The sequence below is a fragment of the Podarcis melisellensis genome (assembly GCF_964234715.1).
Source record: "Podarcis melisellensis genome assembly, chromosome: 12".
NCBI classification, from domain to species: domain Eukaryota; kingdom Metazoa; phylum Chordata; class Lepidosauria; order Squamata; family Lacertidae; genus Podarcis; species Podarcis melisellensis.
In genome coordinates this window covers 59,959,860-59,982,836 of record NC_138544.1, presented here as the reverse complement: position 1 = coordinate 59,982,836, position 22,977 = coordinate 59,959,860, and the positions used below count along the sequence as shown (strand labels likewise).

Sequence of the window (22,977 nt, the reverse complement as noted above, 5' to 3'; positions counted from 1 at the left end):
CTAAGTCAGGTCTACATGTGGTAACTAAATACAAAAGTTTACCAATCGCCGACCTGTAGTCATTGTTGTCTGGCAACTGCTTCGAATCCTGCTGATTCTTCAGGAAGTCAGTAGCCATCGGTGTAGCAACTGGATGTGCGTCTTGCATCTGCATGTGCTCAATTAGCTCGTGGATCTTCTGTCTTTGGCTGAGAAGAAATGAACCGTCCTCTTCTCTTTCCACCTGGATCCCGAGGTAGTACTGGACATCTCCTAGCTCCTTGACCTCCACCTCTTTGCTAAGGTGTTTTACTATCTGTGTATAGTCTTTTTCACTTGCTGTGGCAATAATCAGGTCATCAACAAATGCTAGAATATATGAGAATTGTCCATTATTTGACTTACTGTACAAGCACTTGTCAGCGTCGCCTTGCTTGTACCCAAGTTGCGTCAGCATTTTATGCAACTTCTGGTTCCAGGCTCTAGCAGCCTGTTTAAGTCCATAAAGTCCTTTCTGGAGTTTGCACACTAAATGCGCCTCATGTGGTTTCACAAAACCTTTGGGCTGTTTCACATAAATTTCTTCTGAAATCTGCCCATGTAGAAAAGCGGTAGCAATGTCTATGTGTTTCACTCTCATTTTCTTGGAGGCTGCAATGCTTAAAAGCATTCTTACACTGCTGTACCTCACGGTTGGTGCAAAAACTTCATCATAGTCTTCACCAAAACGCTGTGAAAATCCCTGTGCTACAAGTCTAGCTTTGTAGCGCTGCACTTCTCCTTCTGACCCCTTCTTAACCTTGAAAACCCATTTACTGCCAATGGCCTTCTTACCGGGAGGCAGCTCAGTGAGTGTCCAGGTCTTGTTCTGATGCAGTGCATCCATCTCCTCCTGCGCGGCCTTCCTCCAGAGACTGGCTTCTGCAGCTGGCATCTCCTGTATCTCTTCCCAAGTGGAAGGTTCCTGTGGAAACGCCGACCCTGCAAAGTAGGACAACCGTAATGGTGGGACACCTTTGTTGGTTCTGGACGAGCGTCTGACCTCTGGTTCTGCAACCGCATCAGCTTCCTCATCCTCCTCCAACGCAGGCATGTCCCCATCTGAGTCCTCATCTTCGTCTCTGGTGCCGCCAGGGTTCTGGTCCTCTGCGTCTTCTAGTGTGTTGCCTGTAGGGGGCGCTGTAACACTCGAAGGCAGATTATTACTTTGTGGGGTCTCAAAAGGGAAATATACAAACTCTTGAGTCCTTTCTGACTCATCTGAAGAATCCACAACAGTGTTCTTAGTGTCTACTTTTCCATATTCATCAAAATAAACCGCATGGTATGCATTTGTCTTACCAGTTTGTAAGTCCATAATTCTGTATCCTTTGCCTCCAGAGGCATATCCCACAAGGATACCTGCTTTTGCCCTGGAGTCAAGCTTGTGTCTGTGTTCTTTGGGCACGTGGAAGTAACACGGACTTCCAAACACACGTATGTGCGAAAGATTGGGAGCTTTCCCATGCCAAAGTTCAAATGGTGTGCGCTCTGCACCTTTAGTTGGCAGTCTATTCTGCAAATAGACCGACGTGTACACTCCTTCGGCCCACAGCTTCTGTGGCAAACATGCATCCTTTAGCATGCACCTTGTCATGTCCATAATGGACCTAAACTTTCTCTCAGCTATGGCATTCTGCTGTGGTGTGTAAGGAATTGTGGTTACGTGTGCAATTCCTTCCTTGGCCAGGAGAGCCTGCGTTTCATTTGAGCAGTACTCACCTCCATTGTCACTCATTAGCACAGCTGGAGCTCTTTGGAATTTATTCTTGACCATGGCAATGTATTCCTGGAGCTTGTCCACTGTCTCACTCTTCTCTTTGAGGAAATATACAACACAAAATCTTGAAAAGTCATCCAGAAATATTAAAATATATCTATTCTTTCCCAGTGAGGGAACATTCATGGGTCCACATATGTCAGTGTGCACTATGTCAAGCACTTTGTTGCTTCTTTGTTCTGCACAACGTGGAAATGAAGGTTTTACAGCCTTCTCAGTAATACAGCTTATGCATTTTGCTGGAGCTTTGTTCCTCTGCTTTACCTGCAAACCTCTTACAAGATCTCTTTTCTGTAGATCCAGAATGACGTTGGTGTCTCTATGTCCAAGCCTTCTGTGCCATAGGTCCAGATCTGCTTCATCCTTCTGGCTGGAATGTGCCACTTTTGCAGACTGATCCTCTGAAAGATCAAGCTCATATACACCATTGATTAGCTTTGCTTGAGCAAACACTTTGCCATTTCTAGTCACTTTACATTCTCCATTTCCAAATGTGATCTGGAAACCTTTCTTGTCCAAAGTGGACACGCTAATTAAATTGCAGCTCAGCTCTGGAACATACAAAACTCTAGAGATTGTGTTCTCAATGCATTCATTGTTTATATTGCATTTCAGACTCATGGAACCTGCACCTTTTGCTTTAACAATGTTGCCATCTGCAATCTCAATTTCAGATCCTTCTTCATCATTTATCTCATTAAAATAGTCCTTTTTATATGAAAAATGTGAACTGGCACCTGAATCTAAAATCCATTTATTACGTCTATTCTCACGATTCTGGACTGTTAAATTCCTTTCTTGCAGTAGCCATGTGCATTCACATTTCCCCTTCTTTTCTCCTTTTGGCTGAAAGGGGTGGGGTTTCTTTGCTTTAGGAGCCCTGCAATTCTTTGCAATGTGTCCTTCTTTGTTACAATTGAAACAAATCACTTTCTTAGGCATCTCTTTCGACTTTGTAAATTGCCTAGATGCATAACTACTGTCTTTGCTTCTAGCATTTCTCATTGGAGATTCAGCTCTATCTCTGCATTCTTCTTTTAAATAACCAATCAAGTCTTTAAAAGTCAGACCTTGTCTATGATCCATCAAACTTACAAATGCGCTAAAGCGTGGTCCAAGTGATGATAACAAAAATGCTATCTTTGTATCTTCATCAAAAGCTTTGGGAGTCAAATCAATTCTTTGAATAATCTCAGTAAACTTGTTGATGTGCTCTGTGAATTCCTCTTTTGAATTCATCCTCAATCTGGTTAATTTACACACCAAGTTTCTGAAGCAGTTTATGCTAGATTCTCCATACACGCGCTCAATATCTCTTAAGATTTGAGATGCATCGTCTGTACTATTTATTAATGATAGCTGCTCATCACGAAGTCCACTCAAAATTATGTGTCTAGCTTCGCTGTTCATGCGTTTCCAAGCACTTATCTTGGCTAAATCCTCCTCAGACGATCCTGTAGGCTGAGGCTTTAAAGCTTCCAAAATGTGCTTATAATCTAAACATGCTATCAAGCGCTGCTTCCAGTGTATGAAATTGTGTTCATTCAGCACAGGCATTCCTAGCTTTGCATCACTATCAAAAGCTGCTCTAGCCATCTTAAAATCCAAAAATTTGAAAATTCTTCAAAATTTCAAAATTTCTCAAAATTTTAAAATCAAAATCTCAAAAATCTCAAAATAATTCTTCACTGCCTTGGGTCACTGTGAACTCTGAGGGAAGGGGGGGGGGTTGCTTAATCCCCACTGCACAATGGAACAAAGGACCATGTGCTTACCAGGAAGTTAACTCAGAAAAATACTACTCAACTCAAAATCACAATCCAAAGCAATCCTTCAAAAATACGCAGAAATATGCAATACTGGGCCCCATAACCCTTTGTGGGAATGTTCTGGGGTGCAGGAGAGGATATATTGACTAATTATATCCTTATCCAACTTGTGCTAACAAGTTCCCAAAATATCAGCAGAGTTTATAAACATTCCCTTTTAGTTTGCAACGGTAACGTGTGCACAGGTTCGCTAGAACCTCTATAATAATTACTCTGGTAATTTCCCCTTTGATCCCTCTTAAAATACAAGACACTACACAGTCTTTATAAAAGTATAAAAGAGTTTACTCACGTTCTGTTCACAATATGATCCCAGAAGGCACACAGACTTAAAAAGGTAAAATACATTTAGAATCTATCTTGTAGCAAGATAGTCCTTATCTCCTCTCTTGGCTGGGAGCCAAGAGAGCATCCTTAGATGTTCCTCATGGAAGGAAGATGGCAGCGAGAGGCAAGAGAGAGAGGCAAGAGGCAAGAGAGAGAGATGGCTGCCTGCCCTGTGCTTTTATCATTTACCTGCACAGGTGAGGCCACACCCACCTCTGGTCACATGCGGAGGAAGTCCGTCCCCAGGAAGTTTACCTGCTTGCTGGACAGACATCCCTCCCCATGTTCTAACATGTACACTCTAGGAATGTTGTCATTGACTGCTCCTGTGTTTTACATCCCACAAGATTGTCAAATCCTCTATGATAAAGTGGGCACAGGACTTGGGGCATAACATTATGTTTGAAGACTGGGAAAGGTTATGGAACACCGGAATGAAATTCACGGCATGTACTGCCTTGAAGGAAAACATTATGAAAATGATATACCGGTGGTACATGACCCCAGTCAAGCTTGCAAAGATATATCACCTGTCCGATAATAAATGTTGGAAATGTAAGGAAGAGGAAGGGACATTTTTACACCTCTGGTGGACCTGCCCGAAAGTGAAGGCCTTCTGGGAAATGATACATAATGAACTAAAAAAGGTGCTGAGATTCACCTTACCTAAGAAACCGGAGGCCTTCCTTCTGGGCATGGTAGACCAGAGGATGGTCAAGAAAGATAGAACTTTCTTTATGTACGCTACTACAGCAGCGAGGATCTTGTTGGCAAAGCACTGGAAGACACAAAATCTACCCACATTGGAAGAATGGCAGACGCAGCTGATGGACTATATGGAGTTGGCTGAAATGACTGGCAGAATTCGAGACTCGGGAGAAGAAGAAACGGAGGAAGTTTGGGAAAATTTTAAGGACTATTTGAAAAAGCATTATAAGTTGTATGAATGTTAAAAAATGCTCCTTTCTAGGAAGGTATAGCTTCAGTATCGGCAAATTTCTGAATTGATAAATAAGACACTATAAGACAGAAGTGAGATAATGAAATATTTTTATTGTGTGGAAATTAAAAATTAATGCAATTGTACTGAAATGTTTACATCAGATAACACGATAAAATGGAAGATATATTGTTATGTATAAAATAAGTTAACAAATTGCTGAGGTTTTGGTTACACAGGGAATGCAGTGCTCGGGAGATGGGGGGAGTCCATTGGATCTATGGAAGTATGTATTTGAAAGTGGAAATTTGTTTATTAAAAACCTAATAAAATATTTATAAAAAATAAAAAAAAAAAACAGAAGTGGAACTCAGGGTCTAGGTGGAACATATTAATCAAAGTCTCTGAAAATTATTCATATACAGCCATTGTCTGGTTTCTCCCCACTGTGACATCTTTGATGGTCTAAGAGACTGGTCTTCTGACCAAAGCTCTGTCCACATTCCAAGCATTGATATGGTTTCTCTCCTGTATGAATTCTTTCATGGACTGTGAGATAGAACTTCCGGGTGAAGCTCTTTCCACATTCCAAGCACTGATATGGTTTCTCCCCTGTATGAATCCTTTGATGGGAAGTAAGACCTTCCTTCCAGGTGAAACTCTGTTCACATTCCATGCACTGATATGGTTTCTCTCCTGTATGAATTCTTTCATGGACTGTGAGATTGAACTTCCGACTGAAGCTCTTCCCACATTGCAAGCACTGATATGGTTTGTCCACTGTATGACTTATTTGATGGGTTGTGAGATGGGCACTCCGACAGAACCCCTTCCCACATTCCAAACACTGATATGGTTTCTCCTCTGTATGAATTCTTTGATGTGAAGTGAGACTTTTCTTCCAGGTGAAACTCTTTCCACATTCAAAGCACTGAAATGGTTTCTCCCCTGTATGAATTCTCTGATGGGAAGTGAAATCCTTTTTCTGGGTAAAGCTCTTTGCACATTCCAAGCACTGATATGGTTTCTCCCCTGTATGACTTATTTGATGGATTGTGAGATTGAACTTCCGACTGAAACTCTTCTCACATTCCAAGCACTGATATGGTTTCCCCCGTGTATGAATTCTTTGATGGGAAGTGAGACTCTCTTTCCAACTGAAGCTCTTTGCACATTCCAGGCATTGATAGGATTTCTTCCCCAATGGATTTCTTCGGAGGGAGCTTTGACTGAAGTTCTCTCTACACTCAAAATATTTACATTGCTTCTCCATGGCGTAGACATGGTCATGGTCTCCCTGGTTCTTAATCTCTGATTCATCACCATCTGCAACAAAGAAAGAAACGGATCACAGCCTCAGGGAGAAACGCAGCCCTCAGTTATTGATCTTTGCTAATTAATGCTTGGGACACGGGAAGAACTGAAGGGAATTAAAAGTAAGGTCTTACAACAGGCTTCACTGCTTTCGTTGACAGGCATTAATGAACATATGTATGGGAACCTGAGTATCAGGAGTGGGGCAGCAATAAATCACACAGAGTAAGTGAAGTTAACTCCTTATGAGAAGCAACAGGCTGCTTAGAAGTATCAGGTCTAGTGAGCACAGCAATACTTCCCTCTGGGTCTGGCCCTACGAGCCAGTTGTGGGGCCTGAAGGCCCTGCCTTCCCACAACTGACTAAGTCTCCTCCTCTCCCAGATTCTTTCCAAGGGATCTTAAATTCCGAAAGAGATATCATGATCCAACAGGGAGCCTTACTGAGAGAGTTCATGATCCCACCATTCTCCTCCATGACTTCTTTATGCAGAGCTCTCTGGTCAGGATCCAGCAACACCCATTCCTCGTCTGTGAAATGAACAGCTACATCTTCAAAGCACACCACACCCTAAAATGAAAAGTGAAAGGTCCCCTTCTTAGACAATATACAGATTATCTACTACACATTGCTCTCTTGTTTTCTGCCTAGCTGCCCCATCTCATAGCCTCTTTGCCTGCAATGCTCCTTCTCCCTACCTGATCTGGTTCCAGAGCTGCTGTTTCTCCTCTGCCTCCATGCAAAGATGGAAGAAGAGGTCTTGGCAGCATCATTCTGTCACCTGTGAAAGGCAAAGGGAAGTGGCAGGCCATTAGCACATGCTTTTCTTCGAGGTGAAGCAGTGCACCTCAAAATACAGATGGGGCGTTCTATGCGCGGTACCTTTGAAGGTGACTCAGAAACTAAGCCAGAAGGAGGCTACCAGACTGGTGACTGGGAGCAGCTGCTGGGAACATATAATACTGGTCCTGAAATACCTACACTAGTATGTTTCCAAGCACAGTTCAACATGTTGGTATTGACCTTTGAAGCCCTAAACAGCCTCAGCCCAGTAGACGTGAAGGAGCATCTCAACACCAATCATTCAGCCCTTACACTGAGGTCCAGCTCCAAGGGCCTTCTGGCAGTTCCCTCACTGCGAGGAGTAAAGCTACAGAGAACCAGGCAGAGGGCCTTCTCTTGGCCCCAGGTATCTTCCCCCAAAAGATGAAAGGAACCCAGAGATTAGTTCCTAAATCCATAGAATGCAACCAAAGGGAGAAAAAATTCCTTCCTCCTTACCTATTGGCCTGTCTCTCCTGACCAACGGAGTCTTCTCTGCCTCAGAGGAATCCAGGCCCATTTCTGCAAAGATACTCTTTCCCTGAAACAACAACAAGGATTCAGAACAGAGGATGGAGAGAAATATTAGAAAAGGAATGGCAAAGGGAAAACCATTTGGGGATGCTTTCCAAAAGCTTAGTTGAGGATTTCAGGATACTCTAGATCGGGATCATTCCTAGAATGCTCCCCCCCCCCCAAAAATGATGAGCCATTAGGAGATAATTTGGGGATACTCCCCCTCCTGTTTGGAGCCCCATGGGAGTGTCCAGAGGACAGTCTCTCTCACCTGCTTTCTCTCTGCCTGACTCAGGAGGAAACCTTCGGCCAGGGCCACCGCCTGGGAACTGGTCTCCGCTCCACATTCCCTCACCCAACTCTCCATCTCTGGCGGAAGGACAGCCAGGAACTGCTCCAAGATCACCAGGTCCAGCATCTCAGCTTTTGTGTGCCTTTCTGGCTTCAGCCACTGATGGCAAAGATGGTGGAGCTGGCTGCAAACCTCTCGGGGTCCTTTGGCCTCCTGGTAGCAGAACTGCCTGAACCGCTGGCTCTTCATATCAGAGTGGAGGGTGTCCTCCTCACCCAGGATCTTCTTCACGGAGCTTTCCCAGAATCCCTCACTGCTCCCCGTGTTGATGGCATGGCCCCTTCCTGCTTCAGGGCCAGCTGAGTCTTGCTCATCCATCTGTGTTCTCAGGAAGCCTCCAAGATATCGGAAGGAACCCCTTGGCCTTCTGCTAAGTTCTGTCTGTCCTTATTTAAGCGGCTAGCAAATCCTACAAAGGAATACGTCTTTCTTGTATAAAATTGATAATATTATATATTATTATTATTATTATTATTATTTTATTTTATTAAAATCCTATAATTCAAAGTTCAAGGTGTTATTTTAAAAATAATATTGACAGCATCATCAAGTACCTTTTCTAATGAGTCTGGCATCTTTTTTAGGGCCGGACGATGCCTGCTTTTCAACATCATAATACAGTATATCACCAACTAAACATCCCAATACAGTAGTACCTCGGGTTAAGTACTTAATTCGTTCCGGACCTCCTGAAACTGGTCTTAACCTGAAGCACCATTTTAGCCAGTGGGGTCTCCTGCTGCTGCTGCACCACCGGAGCATGATTTCTGTTCTCATCCTGAGGAAAAGTTCTTAACCCGAGGTACTATTTCTGGGTTAGCGGAGTCTGTAACCTGAAGCGTCTGTGAGGTACCACTGTATTCCGGTTTTAAAAGAGCTGCATTGGTTGTCCATTCTATTGAAGGGGCTCCCATGAGGGTTCACTTAGACCCCCACATACCTCAAGAAGCGCCTCCTTCCCTACAGACCCTCTGGGGAGGGGAGGTTGACAGGGGGGGTGCTGGGCAGCCCCAGAAAGGGCATCCTGGTGGGAGTTGGGGAATACCCTCCCCACCGAGGCCCCCCTGGCACCCGCCCCTCTTTCCCAAGGCCTCTGACCCCAGAGACAGGTCTTTCCAGGACCCCGAAGTCTGGGCAGGGGAGCTGCTCAGCATGTTTCCCCCGGGCTGCGATCTCTGCCCATCCTTCCCTAACCTGAAAGGGGCTTCTTTGCCTGCCTTTTCCCAGCATCCCAAGGGAGACCACCGTGGCCAGCTGGCCCCCTCCCTGGCTGTGCAGAGAGGACCCCATGGGGGCAGGACCCCATGCACCCTCCCGCTGCAGCCCCGGGACCCCTTTCTCCCAAAGGGCTCACCGCATCCCGGGGGCGAGAGGCAGGCGAAACTCCCCCCGCTTGCAGGAAATGACTGGAGGGAGGGGGAGGGGAGGTCCTGGTCCCACCCCCTCCTTCCTTTCCTCTACTCTCTAGGAGTCCAGCTCAGTTCCCTGCGACCCTTGCAAAGAGGAAATGCGGAATCAGGGAGGAGCCCCGCCCTCTGCACCCCCCCCGAGAGCTTTTCTAGAGTGTGCGCAATGCGCTGCTTTCCTCCTGGGCGTTTGCTTTGCAGAGAGACGAGAAAAGAGGAGTGCGCTCGGGTGCTCGGCTTGCCAAGGGTTAAAAGCAACGGGGCTGGATTCCTAGAGAGGAGAGGAGATGAAAGAGGGGAGAAGTCCTCCAGTGCAAAAGCCCCTCCCTCCCCAGCGCCTCCCTGCGAGGGAAAGGGGGGAGCATATTTTGACAGCCCCTTCTCCTGGGTGGCGCCTCCTGGGACCCGGTGAGTCTCCTCTCTCCCCACTTAGGGTGCACTGGGGAGAAGGGGGTCCCAGGGCTGCAGGTGGGGTGTAGGCGAAGGGGGCTGTTCAGCTCATGCATGGGGGACCCCCCCCCAGTGAGGCTGCAGTGGGGAGAAGGCGAAGGGCAAACTCTCTGTCTTTTTTGTGAAGGAAATGCCCACCTACCGGGCACTGCAATAATGCCATCCGAGCCTGGCATCTCTGTGCCACTGTGGCTGCTCAGCTGGCCAGAACTGGAACCGGTCACTTCTAGCCCCTGAGGCCCCCTGAGCCTCAAGTGACCATGTTGGACCCCCGAGGACCCTCAGGCATATCTGGCTGCGGGGGGGTTAAGTCATGTAACATCGTCATCATTAATTTCCTGCCCTTCACCCTAGATTCCCAGGGCAGAAAACTACATTAAAACACAATATCAAAAACAGCTTAAAACAACTTGCAGAAAGGAGGTGAGTCCTACTTTACTCACTTTTCAGGGCTATTCTTTGGCATCACCCACTTGGCCCTCGGGGGGCTGGATCTGGCCCTAAGAACAAAGAAAAGGGTGCCCCGACCCTGTAGTTTGTCTTGAACACATTGGCGATTCCCAGTGCTAGAAAATGAAGCAGGAAAGAAATGTGGGCTGAACTGGGGGAGGGGGAGAAAGCAGCCCTAGAGGACCCCAGGGTTAGGACCCCCCACTCTGGCCTGGTGTGCAAATTATACTCAGTCATGGGCCTGACTTGATTTGTTGACTGAAAACACACACAAAAAAACACATAAACATAATAGGCTGTGTAATAAAAATTGTAAAGTTATTTACTAGAAACTCTCAAAATTAGATACAGCTTCTCATAACATCATAGAATCCTAGAGTTGGAAGAGACCACAAGGGCCATCGAGTCCAACCCCCTGCCAAGCAGGAAACACCATCAGAGCACTCCTGACATATGGTTGTCAAGCCTCTGCTTAAAGACCTCCAAAGAAGGAGACTCCACCACACTCCTTGGCAGCAAATTCCACTGTCGAACAGCTCTTACTGTCAGGAAGGTCTTCCTAATGTTTAGGTGGAATCTTCTTTCTTGTAGTTTGGATCCATTGCTCCGTGTCCGCTTCTCTGGAGCAGCAGAAAACAACCTTTCTCCCTCCTCTATGTGACATCCTTTTATATATTTGAACATGGCTATCATATCACCCCTTAACCTCCTTTTCTCCAGGCTAAACATGCCCAGCTCCCTTAGCCGTTCCTCATAAGGCATCGTTTCCAGGCCTTTGACCATTTTGGTTGCCCTCCTCTGGACACGTTCCAGTTTGTCAGTGTCCTTCTTGAACTGTGGTGCCCAGAACTGGACACAGTACTCCAGGTGAGGTCTGACCAGAGCAGAATACAGTGGCACTATTACTTCCCTTGATCTAGATGCTATACTCCTAGTGATGCAGCCCAGAATTGCATTGGCTTTTTTAGCTGCCGCGTCACACTGTTGGCTCATGTCAAGTTTGTGGTCAACCAAGACTCCGAGATCCTTTTCACATGTACTGCTCTCAAGCCAGGTGTCCCCCATCTTGTATTTGTGCCTCTCATTTTTTTTGCCCAAGTGCAATACTTTACATTTCTCCCTGTTAAAATTCATCTTGTTTGTTTTGGCCCAATTCTCTAATCTGTCAAGGTCGTTTTGAAGTGTGATCCTGTCCTCTGGGGTGTTAGCCATCCCTCCCAGTTTGGTGTCAACTGCAAATTTGATCAGGATGCCCTTGAGTCCATCATCCAAGTCATTGATAAAGATGTTGAATAAGACCGGGCCCAAGACAGAACCCTGTGGCACCCCACTAGTCACTCTTCTCCAGGATGAAGAGGAACCATTGAAAGTCAACATCGTGACGTAACATATTAAAATGTAGCTTACTCAGTTAACCACCAAGCCCAGTATGTACAAAAACAATTCATGGATATTCCCCTGTTTCACTTATTAAGTTTACGTGTTTTTTCAAGTGGATTTGGGTAAAATAGGCATTCTAGTGGTTTTGATTTTGGATTTTGGATTATACAAAAAAAAAATGGGTTCTACTCCTTCTTCCTTTCCAAAAAAAGGGGAGGAGCATAGTGTCTGGGCTGTGGTGGAATTTTTACCCTGGTTCCAAGCAAGACTCATCTGCACTTGCTCAGGGAAACTCTTTCTTTGCTTTGTAGAATTTGGAATCACTTCTGATTTGGACAGACGGAACTTGGCAGAAGACCAAAGGATTCCTTCTGATCTCTTGGAGGCTTCTTGAGAGCCCAGATGGATGAGCAAGACTCTGCTGGCCCTGAAGCAGGAAGAGGCCATGCCATCAAAACTGAGAGCAGTGGAGGATTATGGGAAAACTCAGTGCAGAAGATCCTGGTTGAGGAGGACACTCTTCGCTCAGATTTGCAGAACCAGCAGTTCAGGCAGATGTGCCATCAGGAGACCAAAGAACCCCGTGAGGTTTGCAGCCGACTCTACCACCTTTGCCATCAGTGGCTGAAGCCAGAAAGGCACACGAAAGCTGAGATGCTGGATCTGGTGATCTTGGAGCAGTTCCTGGCTGTCCTTCCACCAGAGATGGAGAGCTGGGTGAGGGAATGTGGAGCGGAGACCAGTTCCCAGGCGGTGGCCCTGGCCGAAGGATTCCTCCTGAGTCAGGCAGAGGAGAGGAAGCAGGCAGAGAGAAAGCAGGTGAGAGAGACTTTCCTCTGGCTGCTTCCAAGGGGCTCTGAACAGGAGGGCGAATATCCAAAATATCTCTATTTTATTTTTTTTAAGCTTCCAAGGAATTTTCTCTGATGCCCCAAAAGGTTTTGCCTCTGCCATTCCACTTCTAGGCGTTCTTCCCATTTCCTGTTTTAATCTTTGTTGCTATTTCAGGGGAAATATCCATTTGCAGAAATGAGCGCCAATCACTTTGAGGCAGAGAGGATTCCACTGATGACTGAAGAGAGGCCACTGAGTAAGAAGAAATTAGTTTTTCCATCTCTTTGATAACATTGTGTGTATTTTGTAACTAATGTGTGTTTTTTCTCCATCTTTTAGGAGAGACACTTGGGGCCAAAAGCCCAAAGAAGGGGAGATGTATTTTTACATAGCTAAAATATGAAATGTGTACAGATGCCCAAATGCATGCACCATTGCAGTTAGAGCTGCATAGCTTCACCTCTGACAGACGTATGCACTCATGGCTTCTTGTTGACCTTTGTCTCTTGCAGATGACAGAACGGTGCTGGAAAGACCTTCTCATCCATCTTTTAATGGTGGTGGAAGGGAAGCAGCAGCTATGGAACCAGATCAGGTAGCAGGAAGGAGCATTGTGGGGAAAGAGGCTGAGGGGTGGGACTGCCAGGATGCCTCTGGGGCTGAACAAATCTCCCTGAGACTAATGAACAGCCACCTCCACTTAACTAGGCTTTTGAATGTTGCTAGCATTATTTATCAGTAAAGGTACAGGGACCCCTGACCATTAGGTCCAGTCGTGGCCGACTCTGGGGTTGTGGCGCTCATCTCGCCTTATTGGCCGAGGGAACCGGCGTACAGCTTCCAGGTCATGTGGCCAGCATGACTAAGCCGCTTCTGGCGAACCAGAGCAGCGCACGGAAATGCCGTTTACTTTCCCGTCAGAGCGGTATCTATTTATCTACTTGCACTTTGACATGTTTTCGAACTGCTAGGTTGGCAGGAGCAGGGACCGAGTGACGGGAGCTCACCCCGTCGCGGGGATTCGAACCGCTGACCTTCTGATCGGCAAGTCCTAGGCTCTGTGGTTTAACCGACAGCGCCACCTGCGTCCCTATTTATCAGTAGTTGCAGTTTAATTTCTATATTGATTATTAAATGCTAAAATAGGCTTCTAAGCAGTTGACAAAGTATCCAAAACATTGACCAGGGTTCACCTAAACAGCCCCAGCAGGTGCACGATGTGGTTTCCTTCCAATGCCCCCTTTGAGGTTGGCAATAGAGCAGCAACAGGGTCCCCTGCTCGCTGAACAGTGCACAGGGAGAGGAAGTGGAGGTCCTTCCATCTGGCAAATGAACGCTTACAGAGGCAGCATGAGTTGAAGAACACTATGCAGAGTTCCATCCATTTACATCAAAAATAGTACCCATTGTTAAAATAGATAAAGGTAAAGGTACCCCTGACAGTTAAGTCCAGTCGCGAACGACTCTGGGGTTGCGGCGCTCATTTCGCTTTATTGGCCGAGGGAGCCGGCGTTTGTCCGCAGCTTCTGGGTCATGTGGCCAGCATGACTAAGCTGCTTCTAACGAACCAGAGCAGCACACGGAAACGCCGTTGACCTTCCTGCCATACCGGTTCCTATTTATCTACTTGCACTTTATTTTTTTTTATAATATTTTTATTGGTTTTTACACATATTAAAGACAATACAAAACAAAACACAAACATCAAAGACATACAACAAAAATTTGACTTCCCCATGCCTTCCCTTCGCCACATCCTTATTTTGCCATTTTTTCGAGCAACTCATCAGTCAGTATTTAATCACGTCCCTTTTAAATTTTCTTAAAGTTTAAGATTTACAGCTGTAATTCTTTGTTTCTTACCCCTAGACATCTTATCAGTCCGCAATTTTACAATAATTTTTTAAATATATTTTAAATTTCCCCCAGTCCTCTTCCACTGTCTCTTTCCTCTGGTCACGGATTCTGCCGGTCATCTCTGCCAGTCCCATATATTCCGTCACCTTCGACTGCCATTCTTCCAGAGTAGGTAGTTCTTGCATCTTCCAATACTTTGCCAACAGGATTCTTGCTGCTGTGGTTGCATACATAAAAAATGTCTTATCCTTCTTTGGTACCAATTGGCCGACCATGCCCAAGAGGAAAGCCTCCGGTTTCTTTACAAATGTCCACTTAAGGACTTTCTTAGTTTCATTATAGATCATTTCCCAGTAGGCCTTAATCTTTGGGCAGGTCCACCAAAGATGGTAAAAGGTACCTTCAGCCTCATTGCATTTCCAGCATTTGTTATTGGGCAGATGATAGATCTTTGCAAGTTTGACTGGGGTCATGTACCACCTATAGATCATTTTCATTATATTCTCTTTCAGGGCATTACATGCCGTAAATTTAACACCGGTGGTCCATAACTGTTCCCAGTCATCAAACATAATGTCATGACCAATATCCTGTGCCCATTTAATCATGGCTGATTTCACTGTTTCATCCTGTGTATTCCATTTCAGCAGCAAATTATACATTTTAGATAAGTTTTTAGTATTGGATTCTAACAATTCTGTTTCTAGCTTTGACCTCTCCTTCTGAAAACCAAGTTTCCTGTCCTGCTTAAACATCTCATTTATCTGACGGTAATGTAACCAGTCTCGAACTTTATGCTTTAGCTTCTCAAAGCTTTGTAACTTCAGTCTTTCGCCATCATATTCTAAAATTTCACAATACTTAGGCCAGTTAGAGTCCATATTAATTTTTTTCACTGCTTTCGCTTCCATTGGTGACAACCACCTAGGGGTTTTACTTTCCAGTAAATCCTTATATCTATTCCAAACATTGTACAATGCTTTCCTGACAATATGGTTCTTAAAGCTTTTATACACTTTTACCTTGTCATACCACAGATATGCATGCCAACCAAAACTATTGTCATATCCTTCCAGATCAAGAATGTCTGTGTCTTCAAGAAGTAGCCATTGCTTCAACCAGCAAAAAGCTGCTGATTCATAATAAAGTCTTAAGTCTGGCAGGGCAAAGCCCCCTCTATCTTTTGCATCAGTTAAAATCTTAAATTTTATTCTGGGCTTTTTGCCCTGCCAGACAAATTTAGATATATCTTTCTGCCACCTCTTGAAACAGTCCATCTTGTCTAGAATCTGCAGCGTCTGAAATAAAAACAACATTCTTGGCAATACATTCATCTTGATAACAGCAATTCGGCCTAACAAGGAAAGTTTCAGCCTAGACCATATGTCTAGATCCTTCTTAACTTCTGTCCAGCATTTTTCATAGTTAATCTTTAAATAGATTCACATTTTTTGATGTCAGATTCACCCCCAGGTACTTAACCTTTTTTTCTATTTCCAACCCAGTTTCACTTTGAAACCTATCTTTCTCCTCTTTTGTTAGATTTTTTTCCAGCACCTCTATTTATCTACTTGCACTTTGACGTGCTTTCGAACTGCTAGGTTGGCAGGAGCAGGGACCGAGCAATGGGAGCTCAACCCCTCAAGGGGATTCGAACCGCGACCTGCCGATCAGCAAGTCCAAGCAGCACAGTGGTTTAAACCACATCGCCATCCACGTCCCTAATCTAATCGTTAAAATACTCATCATTAAAGTACACAATAAAATAATTCCATTAAGTGGTTAGAAGAAGCAGCCAAACAACCCCCTTAAAACAACACAGCCGTGCTGTCTAAGAAGAGGACGTTTCTCTTTTTATTTTAGGGTCCAATCTGCTTTGAAGATGTCAGTGTCCATTTCACAGACGAGGAGTGGCCCTTGCTGGATCCTGACCAGAGAGCTCTGCATAAAGAAGTCATGGAGGAGAATCGTGGGATTGTGGCCTCTCTTGGTAAGGCTCCCTGTCAGATCATATTATCTGTTTTGAAATTCAATTCATACCTCTATGTGATGAGCCTCCAATATTCTGATGGAGCTCAAGAGCGCAACCCCCAGCAGTGGCGATTTGGAAACTCCCCCCCCCTCCAGTTTTGCTTTTTTAAACATTATAGAAGATAGTAAGATTAAAATGACTGGGCTGGTTAGGAAAGTGGTGGTAGTTTCTGTCAGGATTATTATTATTATTTTGCTTCTGTCCAATTTCAGTTGACTAAAGAGATGACTGACATTGGAAATTGGTGTTGAATCCATGACTGGGCCAAGCAAAGTCCACTCTGGAAAAGAGCCAAGCTTTTCAAACCTCAGGTTCCCATAAATATGTTACCTGATGCCTTTCAACAAATGTGGTGATCCCTGTAGTGAGACTTCCTAATTCCCTTCAGTTCTTCCTGTATCACAAGTGTTAATTAGCATTGTTCAATAATTTGAGCTCTATTTTTTTCCTGTAATCTGGCTGTAATCCATTTCTCTATCCGTTCCAAGTGGTGATGAATTGGAAATAAAGAACTGGAAAGACCAAGACCTAAGGCTCTAATCTGTGTCTATTTTTGTTGCAGGTAGTGGTGAAATGGAAATTAAGAACAAGAGAGACCATGATAAAATCCACACAGTGCAGAAGCCATATAAACATTTGGAGCATGGAGACAGCTTCAGTCAGCACTTTATTTCCATTTCCCATCAAATAAATCCCTTTTGGGGGAAACCCTATCAGTGCTTGGAATGTAGAAAGAACTTTAGTCGGAGGGATAGTCTGACTTCCCATCAAAGAATTCATAGAGGGGAGAAACCATATCTGTGCATGGAATGTGGAAAGAGCTTCACTCAGAGTGCCCATCTCACTTCCCACGAAAGAATTCATACAGGGGAGAAACCACATCAGTGCTCAGAATGTGGAAAGAGCTTTAGTGTGAAGTCAAATCTCACAGCCCATCAAAAAATTCATATCAGGGAGAAACCGTATCAGTGCACCGAATGTGGAAAGAGCTTCACTCAGAGTGCCCATCTCACATCCCATCAAAGAATTCATACAGGGGAGAAACCATATCAGTGCTCAGAATGTGGGAAGACCTTCAGTAAAAGGGCTCATCTCACTTCCCATCAAATAATTCATATGGAAGGGAAACCCTATAAGTGTTTGGAATGTGGAAAGAGCTTCAGTCAGAGTGCCCATCTCACTTCCCATCAGAGAATTCATACAGAAGGGAAACCACATCAGTGCTTAGGATGGGGACGAAACTTCACATTGATGTCCAATCGCACAGCCCCTCAAAAAATTCATACAAAGGAGGAACTATTTTATTGCTTGGAATGTGGAAAGGGCTTCCGTCAAAGTGCCCATCTCACTTCCCATCAAAGAATTCATACAGGGGAGAAACCGTATCCCTGTTCCAAATGTGGAAAGAGCTTTAGTGACAGGGCAAATCTCACTTCGCATCAAAGAATTCATACGGGGGAGAAGCCATATCAGTGCTTGCAGTGCGGAAAGAGCTTCAGTCAGAGCAACAATCTAGCTTCGCATCAAAGGATCCATACAGGGGAGAAACCGTATGAGTGCTTGGAATGTGGAAAAACCTTCAGTCACAGCCACCATCTCCTTTCCCATCAAAGAATCCATACAGGGGAGAAACCATATCCTTGCTTGGAATGTGGAAGGCGCTTTAGTGACAGGGCCAATCTCACTTCGCATCAAAGAATTCATACAGGGGAGAAACTATATCAGTGCTTGGAATGCGGAGACAGCTTCAGTCGTAAGAGAAGTCTCACTTCACACGAAAGGACTCATAGTAGGGAGGAACCATTTTAAATCCTTAGAACATGGAAACAGCTTCAATTCCAAGATGAGTCTCACTTTCCATCAAAAAATTAGTACAGGGCAGAAACCATATCACTAGTTGGAATGTAGAGAAAGCTTCAGTCTGAGCCCCCATCTCACTTCTAACAATTCATTCATGGGAGAAGCCACAACAGTGCTGAGAATGTGGAAAGAAGTTCAATGAGAGGGCCAATCTCACAGTCCATCACAATCAAACCTAAAGAAATTCTTGTGCACATGTGAGAAAAATGAATATTCTCTGTTAGCAGAGTTAAATAATTTTTCATATTATATAGATTTTGCTTTAGTTGTTTCATGTGTTTATGGGATTACGTATCAGTGTATCTATGAGTGATTCTTACATTCCTACATTTTTCAAATCTCTCATGCCACACATCTACACTGCATTCCATTCCGATCTGACCCTGGATTGTGGGAGGTGTATTTGCATTACTAGAAAGGCACAAATGCCCAGCCATGGAGGGAGGTTTTGCATTAGTACTGGAGTGCTAAGCAAGCGGCTCCTTGAAATGTTCCAGGGACATGGAAGGACGATTTGCTCCTCGATGAAGGCAAGTGGAGGCCAAGTGCAAAAGCTGAAACCTAAGGGTTGGGGTTCCCCAAGATAAATGAGGGGAGCTGAAAACAGACTCCAGCCAGAACTTTTACACTCCTTTACCTGTGACCTCTTTTGATGTATGCAGTGTTGTTTTGTGATGTATAGCAGCTATTTGTATAAAACCCTATAAAACCTTTGTTCACATGTTCCTTTTCTAGCTGGCAAAACTGCCCTATTGTCCAATGGTTTTAATAAACCAAGTCCCAACATGAGATTTTTGTTTGCTCTCTTGGTTTCGTCGTTATTTAAAGGTTTGTTTCCTCACCTGGGCAAGGGCCAGTGGCATAGAGGTAAATTATTACCACAGTAGGATAAATCAAGTGCCAAGGATCTATTAAACTCAATTCATGTTTCCCTATTGTCCAACCTCACTAATTCTTTTTCTTTGTTGGTGTATTTCTATCTAGGTTAGGATAGGATAATATTTAATTAAAAGTCCCCTGCTATTATTAACTCATCATAATTACAATCATTCAGGTGTCCAAAATAATTGGAAAACATTTATGGAGAGTCCATATTGGGACCATAAACATTACTGCAATGAGCTCTGAATCAGGCTACCTTTTAAGGTGACTCAGAAACTACAACTAATCCAGAATGTGGCTGCCAGACTGGTGGCTGGGAGCGGCCGCTGGGACCATATAACACCGGTCCTGAAAGACCTACACTGGCTCCCAGTAAGTTTCCAAGCACAAGTCAAAGTGTTGGTGCTGATCTTTAAAGCCCTAAATGGCTTTGGCTCTGTATATGTCAAGGTGTATAGCCTTTTCAAAAAGAACAAAGTATCATTCTAAGTTTGGAGCTGATTTATTTGGTGGAGCACTGAATTGCCATTTTATAGTTCCTTTACAGGCCAACCAGAAGATTCACAAAACAGAGATTGAAATCCGGGTATCTCATCGTTGGGAGTTCCATTGGGATTGCACAAGCACAAGTCTACAGAGTCATTCTCATGGACTTCTTTCAGGAATATTTGAACTGTTGGGCTTTGAGATATTGTTGTTATGTGGTTATTATTTTGGCATGATAGATATTATTTAAGATTCTATGTATTAGAAGGTGTTGAAATGTTGTGTATTATTGTTTTTTAATGCCATATACAGAGTTGTGTTGTTTGTGATTTATCTCTCTGCATTCCCTGGGTGTGGTATTGAGCTTATTTCCGTGCCAGCAAAATCTTTATTTAATCTTACTTATGTGGGGCCGTTGCTAAAATGAGGCTAGTCAGGCCAAGGGGATAGCAAGGCTATTATATGGGTGCTGTGCTGATCACCCAACGAGCCAGGCTACCCAGATACATCCAGACCTTTTGGGGGGGGTGCCATTTCCCGACCCCCAGGTTGCTTCCGCTCTCAGGCCCTTCTGCTGCCATACGAGAAACTGAGAACCTCCGAGAAACACCTTCCCTTGGAGGCTTTTAAGCAGAGGCTGGATGGCCATTTGCCACCGATTCTTTGCTTGATTCCTGCACTGCATGGGGCTGGACTAGATGTCACTCAGGGTCCCTTCCAACACTGTGGTCCTATGGCCGCAGAATGTGGTGAACTCTCCTTCATTGGAGATTTTGAGAGAGGTTGGGTGGCTACCTGTCAGGGGTTCTGGGCTAGATGACCCCAGGGTCCATTCCAACACTAAAATTCCACAATTCTACTAAAAAGCTAGTCCACCGGGTTAGTTGTCTCTTTTCAAAGAACTTTATTTCACATGATACTGCCATCACGCCCACAGCTTTATGGAGCAAACCCCCAGCGGCACAAAGCCTTTAAGCAGAATGTACAACGCATCCAAGGAGCCTCCAGCCCTCTTGTGACCCAGTATCAACACAGAGATGAGCCCCACACGCATACAAAAAAGGTGCTTTGTTCCTGCACCCCAACTCTCCTTGAGTCCCCCACTCCCAAAGTCAGTTACAGAAGAAGCGGGCAGGCCAAGTTCAGACGATCACAGGCTCCCGGACGCTGTTCTGCCTCTTCACCACAAACAGCTTCTGACCAGATATGGTAACAAGGAAGGAGTGCTCCCCAAACACCACTGGGGGGACGAAAGAGAGAGAGACCCCAGTAAGGGTATTAGGAGAGACGAGACCCCCCCAGCAGGGTGCTTGGGTGCATTTATGTACTTTTTTCATATATTTATACACTGTCTGGTTATAATAAAACCTCAAAGCAGTATATAATATTATCACTGACGAAGATTAACAGCAGCAGTTTTAAACTTTCAAAAAGTTAATATAGACTAAAAATTGATTTAAACTGGCATCAACTCTCTGAATGCCAAGGCAGGCTTGTTTTGCATGTTTTTTAGCAGGATCGAGAAGAGTGCAACTGAAGGCATCTGCCTAGCATCCATAGGCAGGGAGTTCCAGAGTTTAGGTGCTACCACATCCAGTGATTAAGTTCATACAACTGCAGTGCGCGTATTATGTGGCACCTGTAGCCAGCCCAAATGGTCAGGCTGGCACATGCAGGCTTAGGTGATCTCACAGGTAAACCGGTCCCAAGTTGTTAAGGGCTTTACATTCTAATTGTGCCACCTAAAACTTGGCCTGGTAGCAAATGGGCAGCCAGTGCAGGTCTCTGAGTACAAGTGTTATATGCTGACATGGCCTCACTCCTGCCAGCAATTGCGCTGCAGGATCCTGCACCGACAGCAGTTTCAAGGAAGCCCCACACAGAGCACACTGCAGAACCACCTCATTTGCTCCCCACTCCTTCACTGATGGGGCGGTCAGCCCATTTCCTCCTCACATCCCTCTGAGGTAGGTCAGGCTCAGTGACAGAAAGGTGCTTCTCCCAAGGAAGACCACTCAGTCCATTGAGCCCAGTGCTGTCTTCACTGACTGGCAGTGAATCCACTATAGGGTCCTCCCCAGACATACCTGGAGTTGCCATCGGGGAGCCCCCAAGGGACCTTCTGCATGCAAGGCAGGTGCCATGGCTCAGGGGGGGGGGGTCTGAGCCTTCCTTCCCCACCATCCTAGCTCTCCCCACCACCTGCCTGGCTCTCCTTTAGGGTTTGGTGAAAGGGGGCAAGAACAGGATGCATCAGGGAAGCTCCGAGTTCAACTCTAGACGGGGGAGGGAGAAGAGCAGACGCCAAGAGGGGCCAAGGGGAATCCAGACTCCCCTGAGGCTCCCCGACCCTTCCCACCAAAAGGGTGGGATGCAGCCCTGCTCCCCTTTGTATCCAGGGAGGCCCCACGAAGGAAGCCCGCCTGCGAGTGCTGGGGGGGGTCTGCCCCCTTCTCACCAGAGATACGCCTGAAGGGCACGTCAGGGCAGCGGGGCAGGCGGAAAGCGCAGGCTGTGTTCACCAGCTCCGAGATCACCCCGGCCGTCCGCTCGTCGTTCTCCAGGTCTCCCGAAGACTGGAAGGGCAGGGAGAAAAAGAAGAGGAGTCCTTTGTCAGTAGGCATCTCGGGGCATCCCTGCCACCCGCCTCTTCTCCCTGCAAGGGGATCCCGAGGCGGCCCATGTGCTTGACATCCGCATTTAACTCTCCCCTGACAACAGCCCTGCGAGGTCGGCTAGGCTAAGAATAACAATAGCAAGAGTAATAATAATTTATTATTTATACCCCGCCCATCTGGCTGGGCGGCTCCCACTCGAATATTAAAAACACAATAGAGGATTAAACATTACAAGCTTCCTAAACAGCCCCCCCCAATATAAAGAGCAGCCCTGGCCTAGAGGGGGGTCTCCTCCTCCTCCGTGGCCCAAGGCCCCTCCTCACCGCCAGCACCGCCCCGTCGCAGATGACCAGGTAGCCGGTCTGGTCGGGGACCCGCTCCAGCCCCTGAGTCAGCGCCGCCGTCGCCGCCTGAGGGGGGGAGAGAGAGAGAGAGAGAGAGAGTCAGGGGGGCGGGGGGTCAGCGGGGGGTCGCCCTCCCCTCCCCCACCCGCGGGGGGGGAGCCGCCCACCATCGCCGATGCTCCGTCCCGTGACCGAGCCCTCCGGTGCCGCCTCGAACAACTTCCCCAACCTTGACTTCCGGCGGAAGCGGGCGGATAAAGGACGTCTCCGCTCTAGTCCTCGGGGCTCTCTTAGCGGATGGGAGGGAGCGCCGCTCTAGGACTCTGGAGCCTCTCCGTGGTGGAAGCCCGCTTTAGGCCGGCGCGGGGGGGCTCCTCACTGCGCCTGCGCGAAGCCTCGCTGCCACTCTCCCGCTCGAAGCCCGCCTTTCCCTTCCTTTTGAGGCGGGCGGGGGGGGGGGGCGACCGCCTTTTTCCTCT

General features: G+C 46.0%; 4 protein-coding genes across 6 annotated transcripts in view; 2 read left to right on the top strand and 2 right to left on the bottom strand.

Moving 5' to 3' along the window:
- The window catches only part of LOC309381154 (uncharacterized protein), a 111,951-nt gene that overhangs the window by 13,144 nt on the left and 75,830 nt on the right, over positions 1–22,977 (top strand). The window lies entirely within an intron of this gene.
- The window catches only part of LOC309353204 (zinc finger protein 213-like), a gene marked incomplete at its 3' end in the record, with an annotated part of 83,101 nt that continues 65,433 nt past the window's right edge, over positions 5,310–22,977 (bottom strand). The window contains exons 3-7 of one of the 3 annotated variants that reach the window (XM_081882479.1): positions 7,819–7,833; positions 7,491–7,572; positions 6,908–6,990; positions 6,653–6,779; positions 5,310–6,220 (exon numbers count right to left, since the gene is read on the bottom strand). In XM_081882479.1, the coding sequence (XP_081738605.1) occupies positions 5,310–6,220; positions 6,653–6,779; positions 6,908–6,990; positions 7,491–7,572; positions 7,819–7,833 (1,218 nt within the window). The remainder of the gene's footprint in view (positions 6,221–6,652; positions 6,780–6,907; positions 6,991–7,490; positions 7,573–7,818; positions 7,834–22,977) is intronic. The other 2 variants (XM_081882480.1, XM_081882481.1) reach the window with 2 other exon arrangements.
- On the top strand, positions 9,450–18,957 carry LOC309353160 (uncharacterized protein). The gene is made up of 6 exons (XM_081882381.1): positions 9,450–9,713; positions 11,897–12,404; positions 12,594–12,675; positions 12,932–13,014; positions 16,140–16,266; positions 16,871–18,957. The coding sequence occupies exons 2-6, from the start codon at positions 11,988–11,990 to the stop codon at positions 18,115–18,117; spliced, it is 1,956 nt and encodes a 651-aa protein (XP_081738507.1). The 5' UTR covers positions 9,450–9,713; positions 11,897–11,987; the 3' UTR covers positions 18,118–18,957.
- Positions 20,421–22,591, bottom strand: LOC309380836 (ragulator complex protein LAMTOR4-like; the record flags this gene model as incomplete). Its single annotated transcript, XM_081930933.1, has 3 exons — positions 20,421–20,776; positions 21,995–22,112; positions 22,478–22,591. Coding segments are annotated over 3 exons (330 nt in total), but the record flags the coding sequence as incomplete, so codon positions are not given.